This window comes from Rutidosis leptorrhynchoides, chromosome 5, assembly GCF_046630445.1.
Source record: "Rutidosis leptorrhynchoides isolate AG116_Rl617_1_P2 chromosome 5, CSIRO_AGI_Rlap_v1, whole genome shotgun sequence".
NCBI lineage: Eukaryota > Viridiplantae > Streptophyta > Magnoliopsida > Asterales > Asteraceae > Rutidosis > Rutidosis leptorrhynchoides.
Window position 1 is genome coordinate 173,777,591 of NC_092337.1, and position 22,028 is coordinate 173,799,618.

At 31.9% G+C, this 22,028-nt stretch overlaps 1 protein-coding gene and 1 long non-coding RNA gene across 2 annotated transcripts; both read right to left on the reverse strand.

The window, feature by feature from the left end:
- Window positions 1-734: 734 nt before the first annotated feature.
- Window positions 735-1,757, reverse strand: LOC139849164 (uncharacterized). The gene is made up of 3 exons (XM_071838832.1): window positions 1,746-1,757; window positions 1,045-1,299; window positions 735-992 (listed from the first exon to the last, which is right to left on the reverse strand). Exons 1-3 carry the CDS (start codon window positions 1,755-1,757, stop codon window positions 735-737), a joined length of 525 nt encoding a protein of 174 aa, XP_071694933.1.
- A 960-nt stretch (window positions 1,758-2,717) lies between these two features.
- Window positions 2,718-3,886, reverse strand: LOC139847463 (uncharacterized). Its single transcript, XR_011759512.1, has 4 exons — window positions 3,815-3,886; window positions 3,420-3,518; window positions 3,006-3,141; window positions 2,718-2,853 (listed from the first exon to the last, which is right to left on the reverse strand). It is a non-coding gene; the product is annotated as an uncharacterized lncRNA (long non-coding RNA).
- Window positions 3,887-22,028: the final 18,142 nt, after the last annotated feature.

Consider the following 22,028-nt stretch of genomic DNA (forward strand, 5'->3'; position numbering starts at 1 on the left):
CTTTGTATACCACATTTTTTGTTGTGTTGGATAGTTTGTTATCCTTGTCTAAGATTAATATCTTGATTCCTTGGCGATTAGTAACCCGAGATAGTGCAACGTATAGTTGTCCATGACTAAACACCGATTTTGGAAGAAATAAACCGACACTTAATAGTGATTGTCCTTGACTTTTATTTATTGTCATTGCAAAGCACATCGACAATGGATATTGTCTTCGTTGGAATCTGAAAGGTATTCTCTTGTCCGTCGGTATGCGATAATCTTCCCCACTTTTGAGTCGGTTAAAATATTTGCTTTGATGATTTTTTCTCCTAAGTGCACAATTTGTAAACGTGTACAGTTACACAAACCTCCTGCCTGATCTATATTTCGAAGTAACATAACTGGTACACCAATTTTGAGCCTCAGATTGTGCTTTGGTAAGCCACCAACTTCAATGCTATTTAGGAAATCGGTAGTGTATAGTTCATTATTAAAGTCAGCGTCTCTCTGTGACGCACATATACTGTCTGAGCTTAAATATGACCTTTCTTCTCCTTCCAAACACATCATCATTCTATCATTAATGATGTTAACTACTTCATGAGTTGGAGCAAGAATTGCACATTGCTAATAATATTCTGGATTGCCAAGATTAAGAAGATAATCTGGATAAATAGTTGAGATGATAGAACCAATTGGATCATCAAGATCTGTTATCAAAAATCTTGTGGAATTTCAATATCAAAAACTTAGTCTTCATATTCACCGACATCACCGATGCCTATGTCAAGTATCCATTGAACAAAACTTCTAGTATCGGCATCAGTTTCAATACCACATAATCTCATGTTAACTGTAAGTTTTAAAACAGTAACATAATCCCACAAATAGGAAGAATTTAGAGATGCATCTACTATATCTTCTCTTTTACCTTTTTGAATAATAGGTAATATTTGTCTAAAGTCACCACCAAACACAACTGTTTTATCCCAAAGAGAGTATCCATACTATCAGAATTGGATTGACGACATCCAGTGCTTCAACGCACATCTTGTTAACCATCGGGGCCTCATCCCAAATAAGCAGTTTTGTACTCCGAATGAGCTCACCCAATTTGCTGCTTGGAGAAATAGTGCAAAATGACTCATCCGTAAGATGAAGCGGTATGTGAAAACGTGAATGATCCGTCCAACCTCCAGATAATAGCAAAGCTGCTATCCCACTTGATGCAACATTTAAAACAATCTCTCCTTTACTGTACAATGCAGCTGAGAGTGTTTTCCAAAGGAAGGTTTTTCCAATACCGCCATATATCTAATACGAATGAAACATACTTAAAAACTAGATTATACTTGATGGATCTCATAATAATGAAACATACTTCAAATATTTAAAAAAATAACATTTAACATACATAATAGTTCATAGATATCATACAAATGGAAATTATTTAAAACATATTTAAAACTTAAGTCTATAAGTGTTGCAAGACTTCGTTGTATAAAACTTTTTTTGAGCATGTGCGTTGTACGAATGTGTAACAAACCGTGCAATAAAAGGGATTTGCGTTTATATTGGTATGTAAATAGCGATACTAAAAAAAATAGGAAAGTATAAGAATTATTTAAGAGCCCGTGGTGTTGAATTTTTTTTAAAAATTTATTATTATTTTCAATGGAAAGATTACTCGTTTTGACCCTAACCCATTTGACCCAAGCCCGTTGACACAAACCTATTTTGACTCGGCTGCCTAAGCTGACCTGCCTAGCCATTTCACAACGTTTAGATTTCAATAGTCATTTTAACATGCCAAACATGTCAGCGTATATTATCAAACATGTCAAACTTGTATTTTATCTCCAAAAAGTCATAGATGTCAAACTTAGTCATTTATATTTACATCTTGATATTTCATATTAGATTAGAATTGCCCATGGTTATATAAAATGGATGTGATTGTTTCCCTAGTTCAATGTGACTTAAAAGTCAGAGATGTTAATTTGCTATATATTCACATTAGCTGACAGTTATTATATTTGGGAACTTACTTCAACATAAAGGCCCCATTCACTCCATCCATCAATTTCGGAACGGTTTAGAGCTCGTGCATTGCACGGATGGGTAAATAACAGTGTAAAATTAATTGAGTTTATCAAATAATTACGGAGTATTTTTTAGAGCTAATATTTTCAATAAAATGATAATAATTGATAAAATTATTAAATTGATAACACTTAAAAAATTATTAGTGTGGAGCCCGTTCATTATACGGTAGTTAAAAAATAATTTAAAAATCACTTTGCAGTTTTGCTGTAATAGGTTTTAGAGCCCGTGCGTTGCACGAGTGGATAAAAAACGGTGCAACGTTAATTAAGTTTATCAAACAATTATTGTTGTGAGCTATAGATACAATGATCTAAATAAAATGTGGTATGATATGTACCAATGAATAGTCAACCTTGTTATAAATGCCAAAAACAACCTTGATATTTGCCCGTGCACACATTTGAAAAATTGCTTAAAAAATGTGTTTCAAACATATGTAATTATTTACGAAGAAATAATCCATGAGAGATTGAAGCTAGAAACCGTATTGGATGACATGAGAGATGTCATATACTACGTATGTTTTAAGAAGAAATAGTAGACATACTGAAATAAATACTATTAAAGTGAGCTAATTATTACCACAACATTTAAGCTAAACTGCAGTGTTCGGGGCAAGAAAGCCTAATTCAACGACCCAACATTACAGTGTTCGGGGCAAGAAAGCCTAATTCGACGACACACACAAAAAGAAAAAAAAAAAACAGATGTCAACATCAATGGTTCCGCAAGCATGAACATTGGGTGGAAATCATAGTAAACCTGCAAAACATAAAAATGGTTTTTAGACATGGAGAAAAACATCACAGTCAGCATGATTTATAATATACTGCATATAATGAATTATTTGAAACTCAAATCAATATTTCATATCATCAAGCCAAAGATTGCTGAAAAAACTAAAAAGGTCAAACCTTTGACGAAAATCGACTCGTCTTACAAAGGTAACCGGCCTTAATGACACATATGATGGTCCTCAATCCATTATCGCCCATTGTGATCCTCTACCGTCCTTTTATAAAGCCCGGCCTATGTTTATCTTAGAAGAATCTCACAAAAACAAAGAACGTGGTGAAACAAAAGTCAAAAATGGGCAATCCACCTAAAATATTTAACATCTTTCATCTAAAGCTTGTTAACATGTAAAGTAATTAATATTTGCATATTATCCAATATCATGTTAACTGCAAAAAGAATGTAAAGAGCACAAACTTCGTTATAAGCAACACAAACACCTATCCAAATTTATAATGTAACTATAGAAATGAGAGAGAAAAGTTCAATTTATAATGAGGCATAAAAATAGTAGAAAGGAATTAAAAGCTTACCCACTATGAATCCTTGAAACTGATCATCTTTATTGTCATAAGATCCTTTCCAATCTCTTTAATCGCCCCCCTTGAGTTTGACTATTGTCCAATATATAACTGAATTCAATCAAATAAACAAATTCAATACTGCTCATATAAAACACAAAGAGAACCAGGTCACTAAATATGATTTCATAAGCATTAAACAATAGGCATATCGGTTATCATGTAGAAGGGTCAAGGGTGATTTTGACTCAGGTTGCAATACGTATTGGGAATTCATATTATAAAAGAAATAAGTGGTAACTAAAACTAATGACTAACCACCACATGATCACAAACATATGCCTATTTTAAGAAGATAGAAATTAGTAACCATTATTACCCCAACTTCGAATACATTTCTAGCTCACCTACATCACAATAATACCAAACATAAACTTTTTTAGTAATACATGACTGAAATGATCTGAAGAAAGGGTATAAGATGAGAACATTTGACATCACAAACTCAAAGTTACCATATTGTTTAAATACTTCCTGTATTATTGAGCAGACTGTTTCAACTTTTCCCTGAAGTATTCAAGTATGTGCGAGGTTTAGCCCTTTCTTTATGACTTAACGCATCGGCCACAACATTGGCTTTTCCCGGATGATATAAAAGTTCGCAATCATAATCATTCAACGTCTCAATCCATCTTCGTTGCCTCATATTCAACTGTTTCTGATCAAGGATATGCTGAAGACTTTTGTGATCAGTGTACACCGTACTTTTGACCCCATGAAGATAATGTCTCCAAATCTTAAGCGCAAACACAATAACTCCCAACTCTAAATCATGGGTTGTATAGTTCTGTTCGTGGATCTTCAATTGTCATGACGCGTACGCAATAACTTTCTTTCGTTGCATCAAAACACAACCAAAGCCCTGACGCAAAGCATCACAATAAACGACAAAATCACATTACCCTCAGGTAGTGACAATATCGGAGCGGTAGTCAACTTCTTCTTCAGAGTTTGAAAAGCAGTCTCTTGTTCATCCTTCCACTCATACTTCTTCCCCTTGTGCGTTAAAGCAGTCAGAGGTTTCGCTATACGAGAGAAATCTTGAATGAACCTTCTGTAGTAACCTGCCAACCCTAGAAACTGACAAACCTGAGTAGGAGTTTTCGAAATTTCCCACTTCCCAATTTCCTCAACCTTGGCAGGATCAACTTGTATTCCTTGTTTACTAACAATATGTCCAAGGAATTGAACTTCTTTTAACCAGAAAGCACACTTAGAGAACTTAGCGTACAACTCTTCTTTCCTCAACAAATCAAGCACCAACTTCAAATGTTCTTCGTGCTTTTCATCACTCTTGGAATAAATAAGGATGTCGTCGATGAAGACAATAACAAATTTTTCCAGATAGGGTCTGCACACACGGTTCATGAGGTCCATGAACACAGCAAGTGCGTTTGTCAATCCGAACGGCATAACAAGGAATTCATAGTGACCATAACGGGTGCGAAAAGCAGTTTTCGGAACATCAGATTCTTTAACACGCAGTTGATGATAACCGGAATGAAGATCGATTTAGAATAAATAGACGAACCTCGAAGCTGATCGAACAGATCATTAATTCTTGGAAGAGGGTGACGGTTTTTAAGTGTAAGCTTGTTCAATTCACGATAATCAATACACAAACGAAACAAACCATCTTTCTTCTTAACAAAAAGAACAGGAGCTCCCCATGGGGATGAACTAGGACGAATAAAACCCTTGTCTAACAACTCACGAAGTTGACTTGACAATTCTTGAAGTTCGGAAGGCGCAAGTCGATAAGGAGCACGTGCTACAGGAGCAGCACTGGGAACAAGATCGATTTGAAATTCTACCCCGCGTTGCGGCGGAGGGCCAGGTAAATCTTCGGGAAATACCTCGAAAAAATCTCTAACAATATGAACATCACCAACGCCCTTCTCTTCTCTATCAGAATCAACAACATGGGCTAGAATAGCTTGACAGCCTTTGCGAAGATGTTTATGAACTTTCAAACAGCTAATAAGATTTAACTGTCTGCATTTCTTATCCCCAAAAACCATCAGCGGCTCTCCAACCACATTAGTAATACGAATAGCTTTCTCGTAATACACAATCTCAGCGCGATTCGCAGACAACCAATCTGTAAGTAACTAGAGGGGGGTGAATAGTTACTTAATACGTTTTTAACACTTTTTCGATTGATCACCAAATTCGATTCAACTTTGATCAACCTACACAACCCAAACTTGATGTGTGTAGTGTATATGTTCAAAATGATAAATGAAGTAATGTAAAGAACATAGACACAAGGATTTATAGTGGTTCAGGTGGATGTTAACTAATCTACCTTAATCCACTCCCCGATTACACTAATCAGGATTTGTTGCTTCACTAAGCACTTTTCTCCAAACCCGGTGGAGATCCGATTTATAAGTCTTCAACTTCTTTGGTAGACAACAAACCTAATCTTTCTATCCCTTTGAAAGATCAACTCCAACCTAGATCAACTTGTCTTCACCTTGGACAAGTATTAATCTCCAAATAAGATTAATCACCTTCCTAAGTCCCTTTAAGGAAGTAGATCACTAAGCTAGCCGATGCTTCTACTAATTGAAGTTACAAGACTTATGCACTTTTGCAATGATGATCCTAACATAATACTAGGACATACATTACATTAAGTAAACTCACAAGATAAATGATTTTGATTAGTAAGTTTACAACAACCCAATTCTATGTCTATAAGATCATAGAATCTTCTCTTTCTTGATCACATTTGAGTAGTAATTGATGCACTTGTGATCACTGGAAATGAGCCTTTGAAATAAGCAAGAGGGTCACCTTGAAATGCTCTTAAATGTTTTCCTTTTATAGTGAGATTCAAAAAGTAGCCGTTGACATATGGTTGCCATCACGGTCGACCATGGTGCGACCGTGTGTGCTCCAGTCCAAATTTGGTATCCGTTGTATAGCTGTTTGACTCAAATTTGAACACTACATTTTGGCACCTTTACTCCTTCTAGCACCTGCAAAAGAAACCAAACATCCTATACAAGTACTATATGCATTAAGTGTGTGAGATTTGGTCTTAATGCATGAAAGTGACTAATCATTCCAAAAGTGGTAAACCCAACATTCTTGGAGAAGTGTCTTGATTGATATTTTGAGAAATCACAGTTTGGTCAAGACTTAGTTAGTCACTTTAATGCCCTTGGTTCAATTCTAAAGACTAGTCACTATGTCATTAACTTCCTAGTTTTAATTAATCACAAGTCATGTCCTCTTTGAGTTTAATTAGAGATTAATTGAATGATGTCTCTATAAGATAATCATGAAGTATGTAGAGACATTAAGGTTAAGTTATTCTTGAATAAGCAACTACACTTAGTTACTTAGACTAGACCAAATAGACAATTGACTCTAATTTCATTGTGAACCATTTTACACTTAATCTATTGGAGTAGGTTAGTTACTTGAATCCTAACTAATGAGCACATAGCAAACATATTAATCAAGTTGACAAGTTTATGAGTATTAAGCATATTGACAAGTAGCAAGTAATACTCACATAACAAGAGATAGTTATTCTAGGATAGATACTTGCACAATTTATAATTTAATCACTTAATAAGTTTAATTTGCAATATAACATATTGCTTGATTAATGTGTAAGCACACATTAATGTCCAACACATGTACAAGGGAAGAGCAATCTCTAGTTGGGACTTGGTGACCATCCTAAATGTATCTAAGTGTGTTTTAGTATTACAAGTCATTACTAGTTAATCTTGAGAGCATTGTTCCTCATTTAGCCTTAATTAATCACTAAGTCATTTCTAATAGCAATCATTTTTCTAGTGACATTGGCTTAAGTGTGTTGGTACTTGATGATCATACTAAGGATATCTAGATAAGAATTAAGATCACAAGTTGTTGATTAACACTTATGTGTTATGCCTAATCTTGGTTAATTTGTCATTAAGATGTCATTAGGCGTAATTAATCACAATTAGTGTTTTTATGACCAAAACTCGGTTGAGTATGAAGAAGGCATCTATTCTAAGCATGTTGAGAAAGGTTTCATGAATTATAGATGTCGGGAACTAGTCAAACTTTATTTTGTCGAAAATGGTAACAGAGAAAACTGCGGTCGCACTGCGGTTGACCGTGGTGGCGACCGTGCAACTTGTTTTCACAAAACTGCGTTGCAATTCAGTTTTGAGTTTCACGGTTGACTATGCCGTTGACCGTACCTCGACCGTGTGTTTAGCTAAACTTTTGATTTCATTCTGTAACTTATGCTTGACTTGGTCGTTTGCAAGATAAAGTATGGATTAGTGACCTTGCGTGTTTTATGTTAAGATGTCAGTCATCACTTATGCATATGCATGTATCATCATCAAAATATATTCTTTGGTTAATCATACTTAAGTTTATCGTTTAGTGCATTAACCCACATTCAACCAACACAATCCATAACAATAACAATGTCAAAACTGCCTAAGTCAATCAGTATCAAATCTACCTCAAAATCTCTACCAGCCAGATTAATGTTACATTTACGATACACAGTCTTAGCAGTAAGCACTTTACCATTAGCTATCACTACAACATAAGTATTGTCTAGAGGAGTTAACGGAGTTTTGATTTTTGGACTTAATTTACTCGACACAAAACTCAAATCAGCCCCTGAATCAAATAGTATATATAAACTAATAAATCGTTGACCGAGAACGTACCCGTAACAAGTTTTGGATCTTCCTCAGCATCCCTGGCATTAATGTTGAATGCCCTTCCACGTGCATTCTCAGTAGTCTTTTTGTTGGGGCGGACATCACGAAAATGCCCCGGCTTACCGCATTCATAACAAACTCTCTGATTACCACCATTTCTCGGCTTCCCATTACCATTACCACCATTGTTACCAACATTGTTACTACCACCTGTAGCAGGAGTAGCAGAACCTGACATAAGCACCGTACAATCTTTAGCAATGTGTCCCTGTTTGGAACACCTCTTACAAGTAACTGTACAATAACCATCATGAGCCTTATAACATCGAGGGCAAACACGCTGATTACGGTTATTAGAACCAGAAGTATCTTGTTTCTTCTGCTGATTTTGGTCCTGGTTACGGTTGTTATCCCACTTTCTTTTCCCATTATCAGCCTTCTTAACAACCTCCTCACTGGCATCAGTCACAACTGCCTTACTTCTCCTCAAAATCTTATCATTAAGCTTATGCTCCATAGACATAGCAGCCTCAATAGTCTGGGGCTCACTAGACTCAACCCCATGCTCGATTCGCTCAGATAACCCATCAATATAAGCTTCAATCTTAAGGTTCTCATCAGCATAAGTATTTGGACACAACAATGTCAATTCAAAGAATCTTTGGTCATAGGCATCTAACTCGGTGCCCTTCATTTTCAAGTTCTTAAGCTCAGCTTCTAACTTCTTAAGTTCACCCCGGGGACGATAACGGGTGATCATTCTTTCTTTAAAATTATTCCAAGTCAAACCATACGTCACATCATTACCCAAACTATTCACCAAGTTGTTCCACCAAGTTAATGCACTATCTTTAAGAGTGCAGCTTGCGAAACTAACCTTATCCTCCTCTTGGACTCTGCTAACCCTAAAAATAGACTCAATTTCTCAAACCAACGAGTAAGTCCAATGGGTCCTTCAGTGCCACTAAATTCTTGTGGACGACTTGCCATAAAAGTCTTGTGGGAACATCACACCTGGTTGTTGTTATTCACATTAGCATTAGCATTAGCTGCCATAGCAGCTGCTATCCCTTCAGAAATTAAGCGTTGCATGCGAGCTTCGTTGGACTCACGGGGAGGCACGATCTTCAAAACAGAATAACACAACCGTTACTACTAAGAATAATACCAGTGTTATAAAGGAATAGATCGGACACAAAAGATTAACCATTAAAGTAATAGTCAATAAACACTTTGAGTAATAACATGATAGTTATGATATTTATAGAAATAGCCACCACATGCATACATACTTTATGATAGAAATCATACAACATGCATAGCACCTAACATACATGAACTATATTACGCATAATATAACATGCCAAGAGTCATAGCATCCGAAATAAAATGATAATGATAACCAGATGTTATAAAAGAAATAACCATCCATACATAAATGAAAAATATCCCATAACAAAATCCTCGGCAAAACGCCGTACAACACCCTAAAAATGAATGTATAAAAGAACATTAAGTCTTATGGAATAAATAATCAATCATGAATCATCACATCACATCTACTTGGAGCGGGTGTGATAAGTTGGGCCAGTATGAGGCTCGTCAGGAGTCTCATACTTCCTCAACTTTCCTTTCACATCCTCCAACTCCGTCTTCAAACCACGAACCACGCTCTCAAGAGCCTCAAACTTAGCGTCCACCTCACGGTAACGCTTCCTAGTCTCGAATTCGATCCTTTTCTTGAAGCTAACGAACGTATCCATAGCAGCTCTAATCTCATCCATCACCTAGTTATGCGACAAGACACGCATACAGTCGCTAAGAGGGTCAATGCGAGTCTCATTCATATATGCCCTGGTCATGTGAGTGATGGTAGCCATGTAGTAGTTAACAGGATCTCTTAGGCGATGTTGTCTTGCACGACGAGCGGCAGTAGACGGTGAAACGGGAGCAGGAACGGAAGTGTTGCTTGAAGCCGACATCTGCAAACAGTAAAACCACAAACCACATACAATATAGAAATATCATAAGCAATAACTTATAATTATTCCTCATACGAAATGAAATGCATAATAATGCTATAACAAAAAGGGTCAGGCTGTAGACTAGACTCTAATGCACCCTAAAAACCACGGGTTAACCACATTATGACCGCGTAGTTCCCTACAACCAGAGCTCTAATACCAACTGTGATGGCCCCGTCAATACACTTAACGGCTCCGTCACTTGGTCCCACAGCTTGATCGAACTTAAATGAATTTAATAAACGATATTGCATTCTTTTATTTCAAAAATTTCCCGAAAAGGAAACATACCAAAATATGTAGTTTAAATAACCCAACATATTAATAACCAAAGTTGACATTAGAACATTGTCAACAAAACCCACAAGTTTAAATTATCCAAAAATAGAATGCAAGTTCAAAGTTTCATAAATGTTTAACAAAATCTGCCCAAATGCATGCAGACTCTTCTAACACAGGGGAAGCATCAAACAAACTCAAGTACCTGTGAAAACATGTGAGTAAACTGTCAACAAAAATATTGAGTGAATTATAGGTTTAAATAAACGTATAAACTTTAGACCACAAGATTTAAAATGTTAGAAAACATAAAACATTATTCCATTATCAATGAGCCACTTGGTAACCACTTAACCCTTTATTTACCCTTGCCAAACACAATAAATAATATATACTGAACAAGTGTATCTTCAACTAAATACGAAGTACTAAACATTCTGATTATAAATTGCTAGCGCGACTAGCACGAAATGGGGTTGTCAAACCCGATAGATCTATCCGTAGGATTCGCGTTCACCAGTAGAAACCAGTGATTACAGTTACCAGACTAGAGAATATTTTTGTTCAACTCATAATGAATAATTTAATTTAATTGCCACTTATGTCTAAACGTAAAATAAAATGCATGTAACCACATCCCAAAAATATACTTTGAAAAGTATGTAAAAACGGGACTATAACTCACCTTAAAGTAAACGAAGTAACCACACAAAAATACGAACAGCAAATGATGTAAAGTAATCAGGGATGATCACAACGCCGACCTATAAACAAAGCAGGTCGATATAAATAACTAACTTAGGTCAAGTTTTAGTATGATAGCTATTGTACATGTTGCAAGTAGACATAGAACAACACTCAACATGCATTGGTTTGATCGGAACAGCGTACGGACACATACTTTCTATTTTTAGAAAGTTTCTATTTTTAGCAGGTTTCCATTTTTGGAAAGTTTCTATTTTTGGAAAGTTTCTATTTTAGGAAAGTTTCTATTTTTAGAAAGTTTCTATATTTGGAAAGTTTCCATATTTAGAAAGTTGCTATTTTGGAAAGTTTATAAGTTAGAAAAGTTTCCTTAATTAAAAAGTCAACAGAAGTCAACTGAAAGTCAAAGTCAACTGAAAGTCAACTCAAAAGTTAACCTTTGTCAAACATAGTCAACATTGATTTTTAAAGTATAGGTTATATTAATAATATAAGTTATAATCTTATTTAAAGTCATATATGTATAATTATGTCATAACATAAGTTTAATTAAATTAAAATGAATTATTAAAGTTAACATAAGTTTAAATGATATAATTAATATAACATAAGTATTTAATTAATTAATTAAATATTAATCATAATATAAGTATTATTAATTAATAATAAATTTTAAATCATATCATAAGTATTATTAATTAATAATGAATTATTAATCATATCATAAGTTTCTAATTATAATTATTAAATCATAAGTATTTAATAATAAAATTATAATTAAATAATAACTAAGCCTTATAATAATTAAATAATTAATTAATCCTTATTATAAGTATTACTATAATAATCTCATAACATAAGTTTAATACTTACCATAAGTATTTTTCATTAATAATAAAAGTATTATTAATCATAAGTTTAATTAAAAGTTTAATTAAATCATAATTAATTAATAAATGATATAATAAATATATATATCAAAAGTCTTAAATTAAATTAATTACTTTTTACATCATAAGTAATTTATTAATAATGAAATTCATTATTTATATCATAAGTCTTAGTCAATAACCATAAGTTTTAATTAAAAGTTCATCGGGTCATAACTTGAGCCCCGAGAATCAGTTTTTGGCGAGTCTTATATATATATCTTCGCCTAACCAACCCACCTGACACATTAATGTGCTCAAGAAAACCCCAAGAACAGCCACCAAGTCGTGACCTACAGCCATTATTCAACTTGGAGCTATAATCCGTTCAAAAACATATTTTAGTCATAATGGGTGATCCGTGGCTCGGATTTCGATGACCCGTACATGAAAGTTCATCCAATCATCAATCCTAACATACTAGTACACCCTAAAGACTCCAAAAGTGGTCACAAAGTCGGATCATACCTGTACCAATTCGTTCTTACATTTTAATTTCAATTAAACACCATTTTAATCATATCTAGAGCTCCGGGAATCGAGATAACATGAATCCGGAGTCTAAAATTAATGTCTTGATGAGAGGAACTCATATAAATATTTTAATTTCACTTTTATATCAGTTAAGTTTACATAAATGAACAAACAAGCTGCTGTACCAAAACAATCAAACCGAAAACTTGTATAATCAAGCATTTCTACGCATACTATCAACAATACAATAACATATAATCATCATACTATCAATATAACATACAAAATCAATATAATATAATAAAAATCAAAAATCTAGGGTTAGGGTTTATACCCTAATCGAGAAAAGATTAATGTAGACGCGTAGAGGAGAACGTGTAGAATCGGATAATGCAAATGATTAGATGATCCAAGCAATATAGATGAAGATGATGATGATGTTTGGTGGTGGTGGCGACGGCTAGGCAAGGGAGGAGAGGGAGAGAGCACAAACTAAATATTAGGTTTAGAAAGAAAAAAAAAGGAAGAATGAAATGAGATGTAAAAAAAAATGAAAGAAAAATGAGGTATACCCCCTCCCCTTGAATGGTTCGGCCGAATGGGGTAAGGTGGGCCCCATTTGTAGGCAATTTTGTATTTTGATAATTTCCTTGTGGCCCGAACGCTCGAACGAAACCCGAAACGCGAAAACACGACTACACAATTGAAAATTCGAAGAGATAACAAATACGCGACGAAAAATATATATAAACACTATATATAAACATATGACATTAAAATATCATATTTAAAATAATTAGGACTTAAAAATCCCAAAAGCTCGACCTTTGGTTTGAAAACCGAAAAGATACGCCGGATAAAAATTCACGACACGTAGAAACGTACAGCTAAAAATATGGACACAAATATTCACATAGCACATAATAATTTATATATTATTACAAAAATAATAATATAGGTCTAGAAATGACGTGCCACGAATAACAGTTAACGGTCGTTAAATAATTAACGGTAATCGATAACGGAAAAAGTAGGGTCGTTACATATTCACCCAGGCTCTAGTAAAATGTATCACGATGTGAAGGAATCTTATTGGTGGCCTCATTTGAAGACAGACGTTGCTGAATATGTGAGCAAATGTTTAACTTGTTTGAAGGTCAAAGCTGAACATCAGAAACCATCTGGTTTACTTCAACAACCGGAAATCCCACAGTGGAAATGGGAAGGCATCACTATGGACTTCATTACTAAATTGCCCAAGACTTCTAGTGGCAATGATACTATTTGGTTTATAGTTGATCGCCTTACTAAATCAGCTCATTTCTTACGAATCAAGGAAACCGACAAAAATGGAGAGATTGTCACAACTTTATATTAAAGAAATTGTCTCTCGTCATGGTGTTTCTATTTCAATCATATCCGACTGCAATAGTAGATTTACTTCCAGATTCTGGAAATCATTACAATCTGCTCTTGGAACTCAACTCGACATGAGTACCGCTTATCATCCGCAAACTGATGGTCAAAGTGAGAGAACCATTAAAACATTAGAAGATATGCTTCGTGCTTGTGTTATCAATTTCGGCAAAGGTTGGGATAGACATTTACCTTTGGCTGAATTCTCTTATAACAACAGTTACCACACAAGTATTAAAGCTGCACCTTTTGAGGCCTTATACGAGCAAAAATATAGATCACCTTTATGTTGGGATGAGAATGAGGACAGACAATTAACTGGTCCCGAGATCATTCATGAAACAACCGAGAAAATCGTTCAGATTAAGAAACGATTAGAAACCACCCGTAGCCAAAAGAAAAGCTATGATGATACTCATCGAAAATCCTTAGAATTCCAAGTTGGTGATAAAGTCATGTTGAAAGTATCCCCTTGGAAAGGCGTCGTCCGCTTTGGTAAAAGAAAAACTTAGCCCACGATTTGTTGAACCTTTCAAGATTACTTAAAGGATCGGACCCGTGGCTTATTGATTAGAACTACCTGCTGAACTTAGCAGCGTACACGACGTATTTCATGTCTCGAATCTTAAAAAGTGTCTCGCTGATGACACTCTTGTTATACCTTTGGATGACATTAGCATTGATGATAAAATGCACTTCATAGAGAAACCCATAGAGGTCATGGACCGATATGCTAAACGCTTGAAACAAAGCACCATACCTATTGTTAAGATCCATTAGAATTTACGACGTGGCCCCGAGTATACCTGGAAACGTGAAGACCAGATGAAACTAAAATATCTCCATCTTTTCTCAACCGCTGATGCATCCGAGAAGTCTACCTAAAACTTCGGGACGAAGTTTTTATTAACGGAGAGGTACTATAACAACCCTCACCTTTTCACTTTGAATTAACTATTTTACCCCTAACGTTAGGGTTGTTATTAAAACGCAATCGATGATTATTTAATGAACGTTGATCGGATGATGAATTTTCAGTCGATAACTCAAACCCTAACCTTAATATTAAGTAAATTATATTAACTATTAATATTATATGAAAGTATATAAAAACCAGGTACGAAACTATATATAAAGTTAAATAATTAACTTTATAATTAGTATATAATGTCCAATATATAAATTATAAAACTTGAAATATTAAAAATGATTAGGATTAAAATATAAATATATAAAAAACAAAACAAAAACAAATATATATATATATATATATATATATATATATATATACATGTATATTTCGGTATATATATATATATATATATATATATATATATATATATATATATATATATATATATATATAGATATATACAAATAAAAAAAATGACAAATAAATATTTGGATCAAGGTTCTCTTAAAAAAATATATAATAATTATATAAAAAATAAAAAAGGGACGGCCCATTTTTTTAATAAAAAGAATATGTTTATTTTTTTATATAAAGTAATAAATTACTTTTGCTTTTTATTTTAAAATGTTAATGGAAAAACACTTTTGTTATTTTATTTCATGACCTAAAATTTAATACTTTTAATTTTTAAAATCCCATTATCAAACCAACTAAGACTTAAAATATTTTTTTTATTTCTTTTAATTATTTTATTCTTTTTACCTAATTTTTTCAAGTATAAATAGCCCATCATTTCTTCATTTGAACTTGCACCTTAAAGCTTCATTTCTCTCATTGAAGAACTACTTCTTGTAAGTATTCTTTTCTTTCTTTTTATTTTTTTTATTTATTTCAGTTTATTATTTTTTACTGAAACATGTAAATAATGTTATAAATTAATTATAATTGAACCAAATATATATAACATGTTATAATTAGTATTAGATATTACTGAAAATTATAAAAATATTTTTATGGATTAATATTTCGGAACAATATTTATTTTGTAATTAAAATTGAATTAATGAATATATATATCTATATACGATATATATATATATAAGGAATAATTATAGAAAAATCAAATAAAATAATTTTAAAGGTTTCCTAACCTTATTATGATATTATACTGATAAAAAATAATTTTTATAATTTTTATATGTATTTAAATGGAATTTATAATTTATTGGTTATTATATTCATGCGAAACATAATAAAATTGAATAAATCGATTTTAATTATTAAAAATTGTCACTAACATATTATATTAATTATAAAATACCTAATTACATTCTAGAACATTTCTACTAAGTTGTATGAATTTTTGAACATTATTTACATTTATTTACAATTTATATGTTTAATAAAAACAAATTCAATATAATATATATATATATATATATATATATATATATATATATATATATATATATATATATATATATATTATATATATATAATAAGTATTAATCAAATATTATTTTAAATTAAAGATTAGTAAATAATAATATAAAAACTTATATATTCAAACTATCATAATATATTGTATAGTAAAATATTTAAAGTGTCGTATTCTTATACAAGTGATTTATAATATATGATTAATATTATACTTTCGTAAAATATTTGGGAGTAAATATTTTCACGAACAAATAAATGTATTGGATTTATTTTTGATCATTAAACTTTCTTGACGGGTGGCGTCTACGAAACTCTAGGATGGAAGGGTTTGGATTTTTTGATTTAAAGAATCCTATAGCTCAAGCCCCTAGACCTGAATATGAATTATGAATTGGAAGTTTGTAATCGAAAGTTTACCTGATGACGTGCTTACAAACTTTCCAAAAAAAAACCTTCCTTAAAAGGAAAATTTACTATTAATAGTAATCCTCCGAACAAACGAATAATTATACCCTAATACTTTGTTGCTTAGTCAACTAACGACCAATTAGTATCTTTAGGTTGAGATTTCCGGTCTACTTCAATTACAGCTACTTCCTCATGAAATCTTTGCTGTGCTAATTTAAGGTGATTTTCATAGCCCCACTTTTACTATTTACTTAACTGTTTATAACTTTTAGGGTGAGACACATGCTTGCTTTCTAAATATTTTACGTTTAGACACAAGTACTCAAATGTTATTATGTTGTCTTGCTTTGTCATGAAAATCCTCACCGTAGTATCGTTAATTGCTTGGTATAACGCAAACTTAATTATTGTGAGTAGGCCTATTGAGAATAACGTCTCTAACCATTTGACCGTTGGTCTTTGGTTACATAATAATGATTCAACGACACTGACTGTACAAGGTGTCACGAGGTAACTATTGTTATTCGTGATATTACAAACTACATCAACACTTTTAAATTGATATATTTAGTATCTAATAACTTTAAACTAAATCTTGTGGTCTAATGCATTTATATAAACCTATGAACTTCACTCAACCTTTTTGGTTGACACTTTAAGCATGTTTTGTATTAGGTGACGAATAAGATGATTGCTATGACTGATACTTGATGAATTGAATGCTGCTGCATGGAGTCTTCATTTCATTACATTTACTTTGCATTTTAAAACTATTACTATTTCAGTTTGGAATTGATGTAAACACTCTTAATGCTTCCGCTGTTTTTATTAATAAAGGTTTTATTCAAAACGTCTCATATAGAGTCGTTCTCGTTTATACAACTGTGTTATTATATGAATGGTCACAAATACCCCTGGCCCTATTTGGGGGTGTGACATATAAAGTTTTTACAGAAACAAAATTAGGGTTTTGATTTTAAATCTGAACTATAAAGTAACGAACAAAACAAAATTTGGAGTTTTGAATCATGTATATGGCATCTTCATAAGTCGCTTGAAATATGGATACATCGATCTTCAATACATCAGACACGACAATCATAAACCTGAAAATTGAAACAACAAAAGAAAAAAGAATTACTAACCCGCGATTTGCGATTGAAGATTATTCAACAGATATTGATTCAAGAAATTGACCCGTAAACGATTATAGATGATTATTTTTGCAATTGATTTGTGAAGCTTCCGACTGGTAGCGAGGTTATGCGATGAAGCTTTGTTATGTCTGTCATGTGTTCTGCTATGCGATGGTTTACTAATGGATTGTCCAGCAGAAATCTACCCGCTATCCTTGAATGATACACATTTTTGTGTAATAGATGTTTGAAGAAGATGGAAGTAAAAGGAAGGAAGATAGAGAGACTCTGCCCTAATCTCTGCGTGTGTTAGGAATGGGAATCGAGTAACCCCTATTTGGATGTTTTACTCCCGTAATTTTATTCTATCAAGGGTATTATGGGTAGTCTTGTGAGAATGCAAATAGTTAAAAGGTTATACTTTGATCCAATGGTTATTAAACAAGGGCAATGGAGGTCATTTTTTGGATCTAAGGGTCCAGATTCAAAATTGCTAGAAAAGTATAGTATAGATTTTTTTAAGGGGTTGGAAATTAGGGTTTAGAAATTAGGGTTTAAGGTTTAGAAATTAATTAGGGTTTAAGGTTTAGAAATTATGGTTTAGATTGAATTTTTAACACAAACGATTTAGAGTTTAGGGTTTAGGGACTAAACCAAAAATCCTAAACTCTAAACCATAAACCCTAAACTTTATCGAACTAAATATTGAAAAAAAAAACTTCACATAAGATGAGAAAAAAAACGAAGAAAAAAACTTTAATTAAAACATTACATATGATGCATGTTTTCATTTATTTCTTCGAACATTTTCCCGCCAAAATAATAACATATATCACAAAGTGTCTTTTTTAAATGTTCCTATTTTCATGTGATCTTAGTGTTAAAAAAAATTACAAAATGAAAAAAAAATTACTTCCTCCACTTTCCCATAAAAAAGTGATTCTCTTTTGATTAAAACCCTATATATATGGGTTTGACTAACTCATACACTAAGGACATAAGTTAAGGAAGATTAAATACACTTAAAATTTTCATTTATAACTTAAAATAAATTTATTAAACTCGCACATTACCATTTATACAAAAATATTAATTATAATTTACATTAACTTTGAAAATATTTAATTAATTGATTGTGACATGTAGGGGAAGGAAAATAAAATTTATATTTTACTTAAAAAAAGTTTTTGTAAACATTAAGATTATGTAAAAATATGAACATTTAAAAAAGATATTTTGTGATAAATGTTATTATTTTGACTTAAAAAACGAGAAGAATGTTATTTCTTTAAGCGTTTTCTTTTTTAACTTATGTGAGTTTAGATTTTTTAAAAACTTTTTTTATTTTTAAATTTAGCCAGATTTAGAGTTTAGGGTTTAGTGTTTTGGGTTTAGTTACCCAAAACCTTAAACTCTAAACCATTCAGGTTAAAAACTCAATTTAAACCCTAATCTTTAAATAACAGTCATCACGATTATTGTTATTTTTTCGAGCATTTTCTAGGTCATAATAATAACATTTATCACAAAGTGTTTTTTTTAAATGTTCATATTTTCACCTAATCTTAATGTTTGTAAAAAAATATTTAAAACAAACGGAAAAAAAAGTTCCACCTTCTCCCTGACATCTCACTTTCCTCTGGATCCTATATATATATATATATATATATATATATATATATATATATATATATATATATATAAAACAATTTGTTATTTTTTATAATATTAAAATTAGCATTTAAAATTTAGATTTTTTATTTTTGAGGTTAGTGTTTATTGTGTAGATTCAAAAAAAAAAACAAAAAAAAAAAGCAAAAAAAAAAAAGCAAAATTTTTACAGCATGTTAACTGGTTAACATACATCAAATGTATGTTAACACATTATCATACATCAGATGTATGATAATTTGTAAACATACATATGATGTATGTTAACATGATGTAAAAAAATATTTTCTTTTATTTCTGTCTGAATCTACACAATGAATACTAAACCTCGGATTGTTTTACATTAAAATCTAAACTCTAATCACAGCGTTATAAAAATAACAATTTACTTATCCCCTTATTTCCAAAAGGGATGCTTAGCTCTGGATCTGCTCTATATATATATATATATATATATATATATATATATATATATATATATATATATATATATATATATATATGTGTGTGTGTGTGTGTGTGTGTATGTGTGTATGTGTATGTATATATATATAACACACACACACAAATATATATATATATATATATATATATATATATATATATATATATATATATATATATATATATATATATATATATATATATATATATATATATATATATATACATATAGGGGAAGGGGGAAGTTTTTAATTTTTTTTGTTTTTTAAAATTTTGCTTTACAAACATTAAGATTATATGTAAAATAGAAACATTTAAAAAATACACTTTGTGATAAATGTTATTATTTTAACTTAAGAAGACGTGATAATACAAGTTTATCAAACTCACTAACAATAAGCATATTAAACTTGATGAACACGGAAAACGAATGCAAGAACGTAAAAAACAAGAGAATATAACGTGGTTATATGTAATCAATGTGATTACTTTAATCCAACGCTAACCAAAGAGATGTTTTATTAAAATTCATAGGTACATGTTACAAATGGGGGTATTTATATAACAAAACGAGTTAGAATCGCAACACAACGAAAATCCCAAGTCACAGCTCGGGGCCTGTTCCGAGATCACGAGCCACAAGACCAAACAATCACCGCATTCACGAGTAAATGATTGAGCTATTTTGCGTTGCGAGCTAAACTTTCCCTTTCGCAAGCCAACTTCGCAGTCGCGAGTATCTGTCTCGAGGTGGCGAGATGTACAGAAACTGCAGCACACTTTGATTTGTTTAACTCGAATTCGCACTCTCAACAGTAGAGACGTCCTTTAGAGTATGCAAGATTATCGAACATGGCTCAAAACTTTAAAAATGTTCAAATTTTTAAAAAACCCTTTATATATGCTTCCTCTAGTCCAATGTTATTATCACTAAACAAAAAAACACAGTTTAATAAAATAAACTTATTACACCTTACTTTTTGCATATGACAATTTTACCCTTCACTTATCTCCCTTTAATTTCACATGTTTTATACTTAATGGCATTAAGGAATTTTAATTAATTATCCTACTTTTTTTAGATAGACACTAGTTTTGAGACATTTATAAATGGAATAAAATGGATAATATATTGTGGATGGAGGAATTTTAATTAATTATCTTATCTTTTTTAGAATATGAACGTTAAAATTTGGAGATTCATAAATGATATAATAGACAATAAATTCGAGATGAAATGAGTACTTGTTTTGCCATTAGTACTATTAGGTTAAAAAGAACTTACAACAAAAATTGAAAATACTTTTTGGTGACAAATATTGCTCATACAGAAGTCATTGTGATTAAAGGACTTCTTTGTTATTTATAATGATGATAACTTTTTAACAGTATTTTTATTTTATATGTAATAAAAAAATTTAATGTTTATAAAAGTCCAATTTATATCTTGAACATAAATTTATAAACTAATGAGACGAATTTATTTGATAGGTATACTAAACAATAATGATCGCAATTTAATTTAGTAATTTTAATCATCTTCATTTAGCTAATTGGTTACCGCCCTTCTTAATGTTCGTGAGGTCTTGAGTTCAAGTCTTACTTGAGAATTTCATAATGTAATTTGTTTTGCAGTTGGTTATGCAGTTTCTTGGAGGCATCATTGTCAGAGCTGTAACTATGACAGTTATTCAGGGGGTGCATTCCTAGGGTGACTACTCGTAGAGTCTGTCATATGGTAGTTGTTCGGTAGAACATCCTTGACACGTGGAACGGATATGATCGGGTGGAGGGAACTCCTTTGGTGGTTTCATGTCGGTAATTCCAATCTAGCTGTTAATAAAAAATTAATTTAGCAATTTAGAATTAATTTACCAACGTAAGCCAACTTAGAATCAATTTATTTTTTTGGGAAAAAAAAACTAAAAGCTTATATAGAACTTAGACCTTTCACCAAAGGTGAGAGAGTCCTGCAAATTACACGAAACAAATCAAAACAGGACCACTTCGCACCTCAAGAGCAAACAC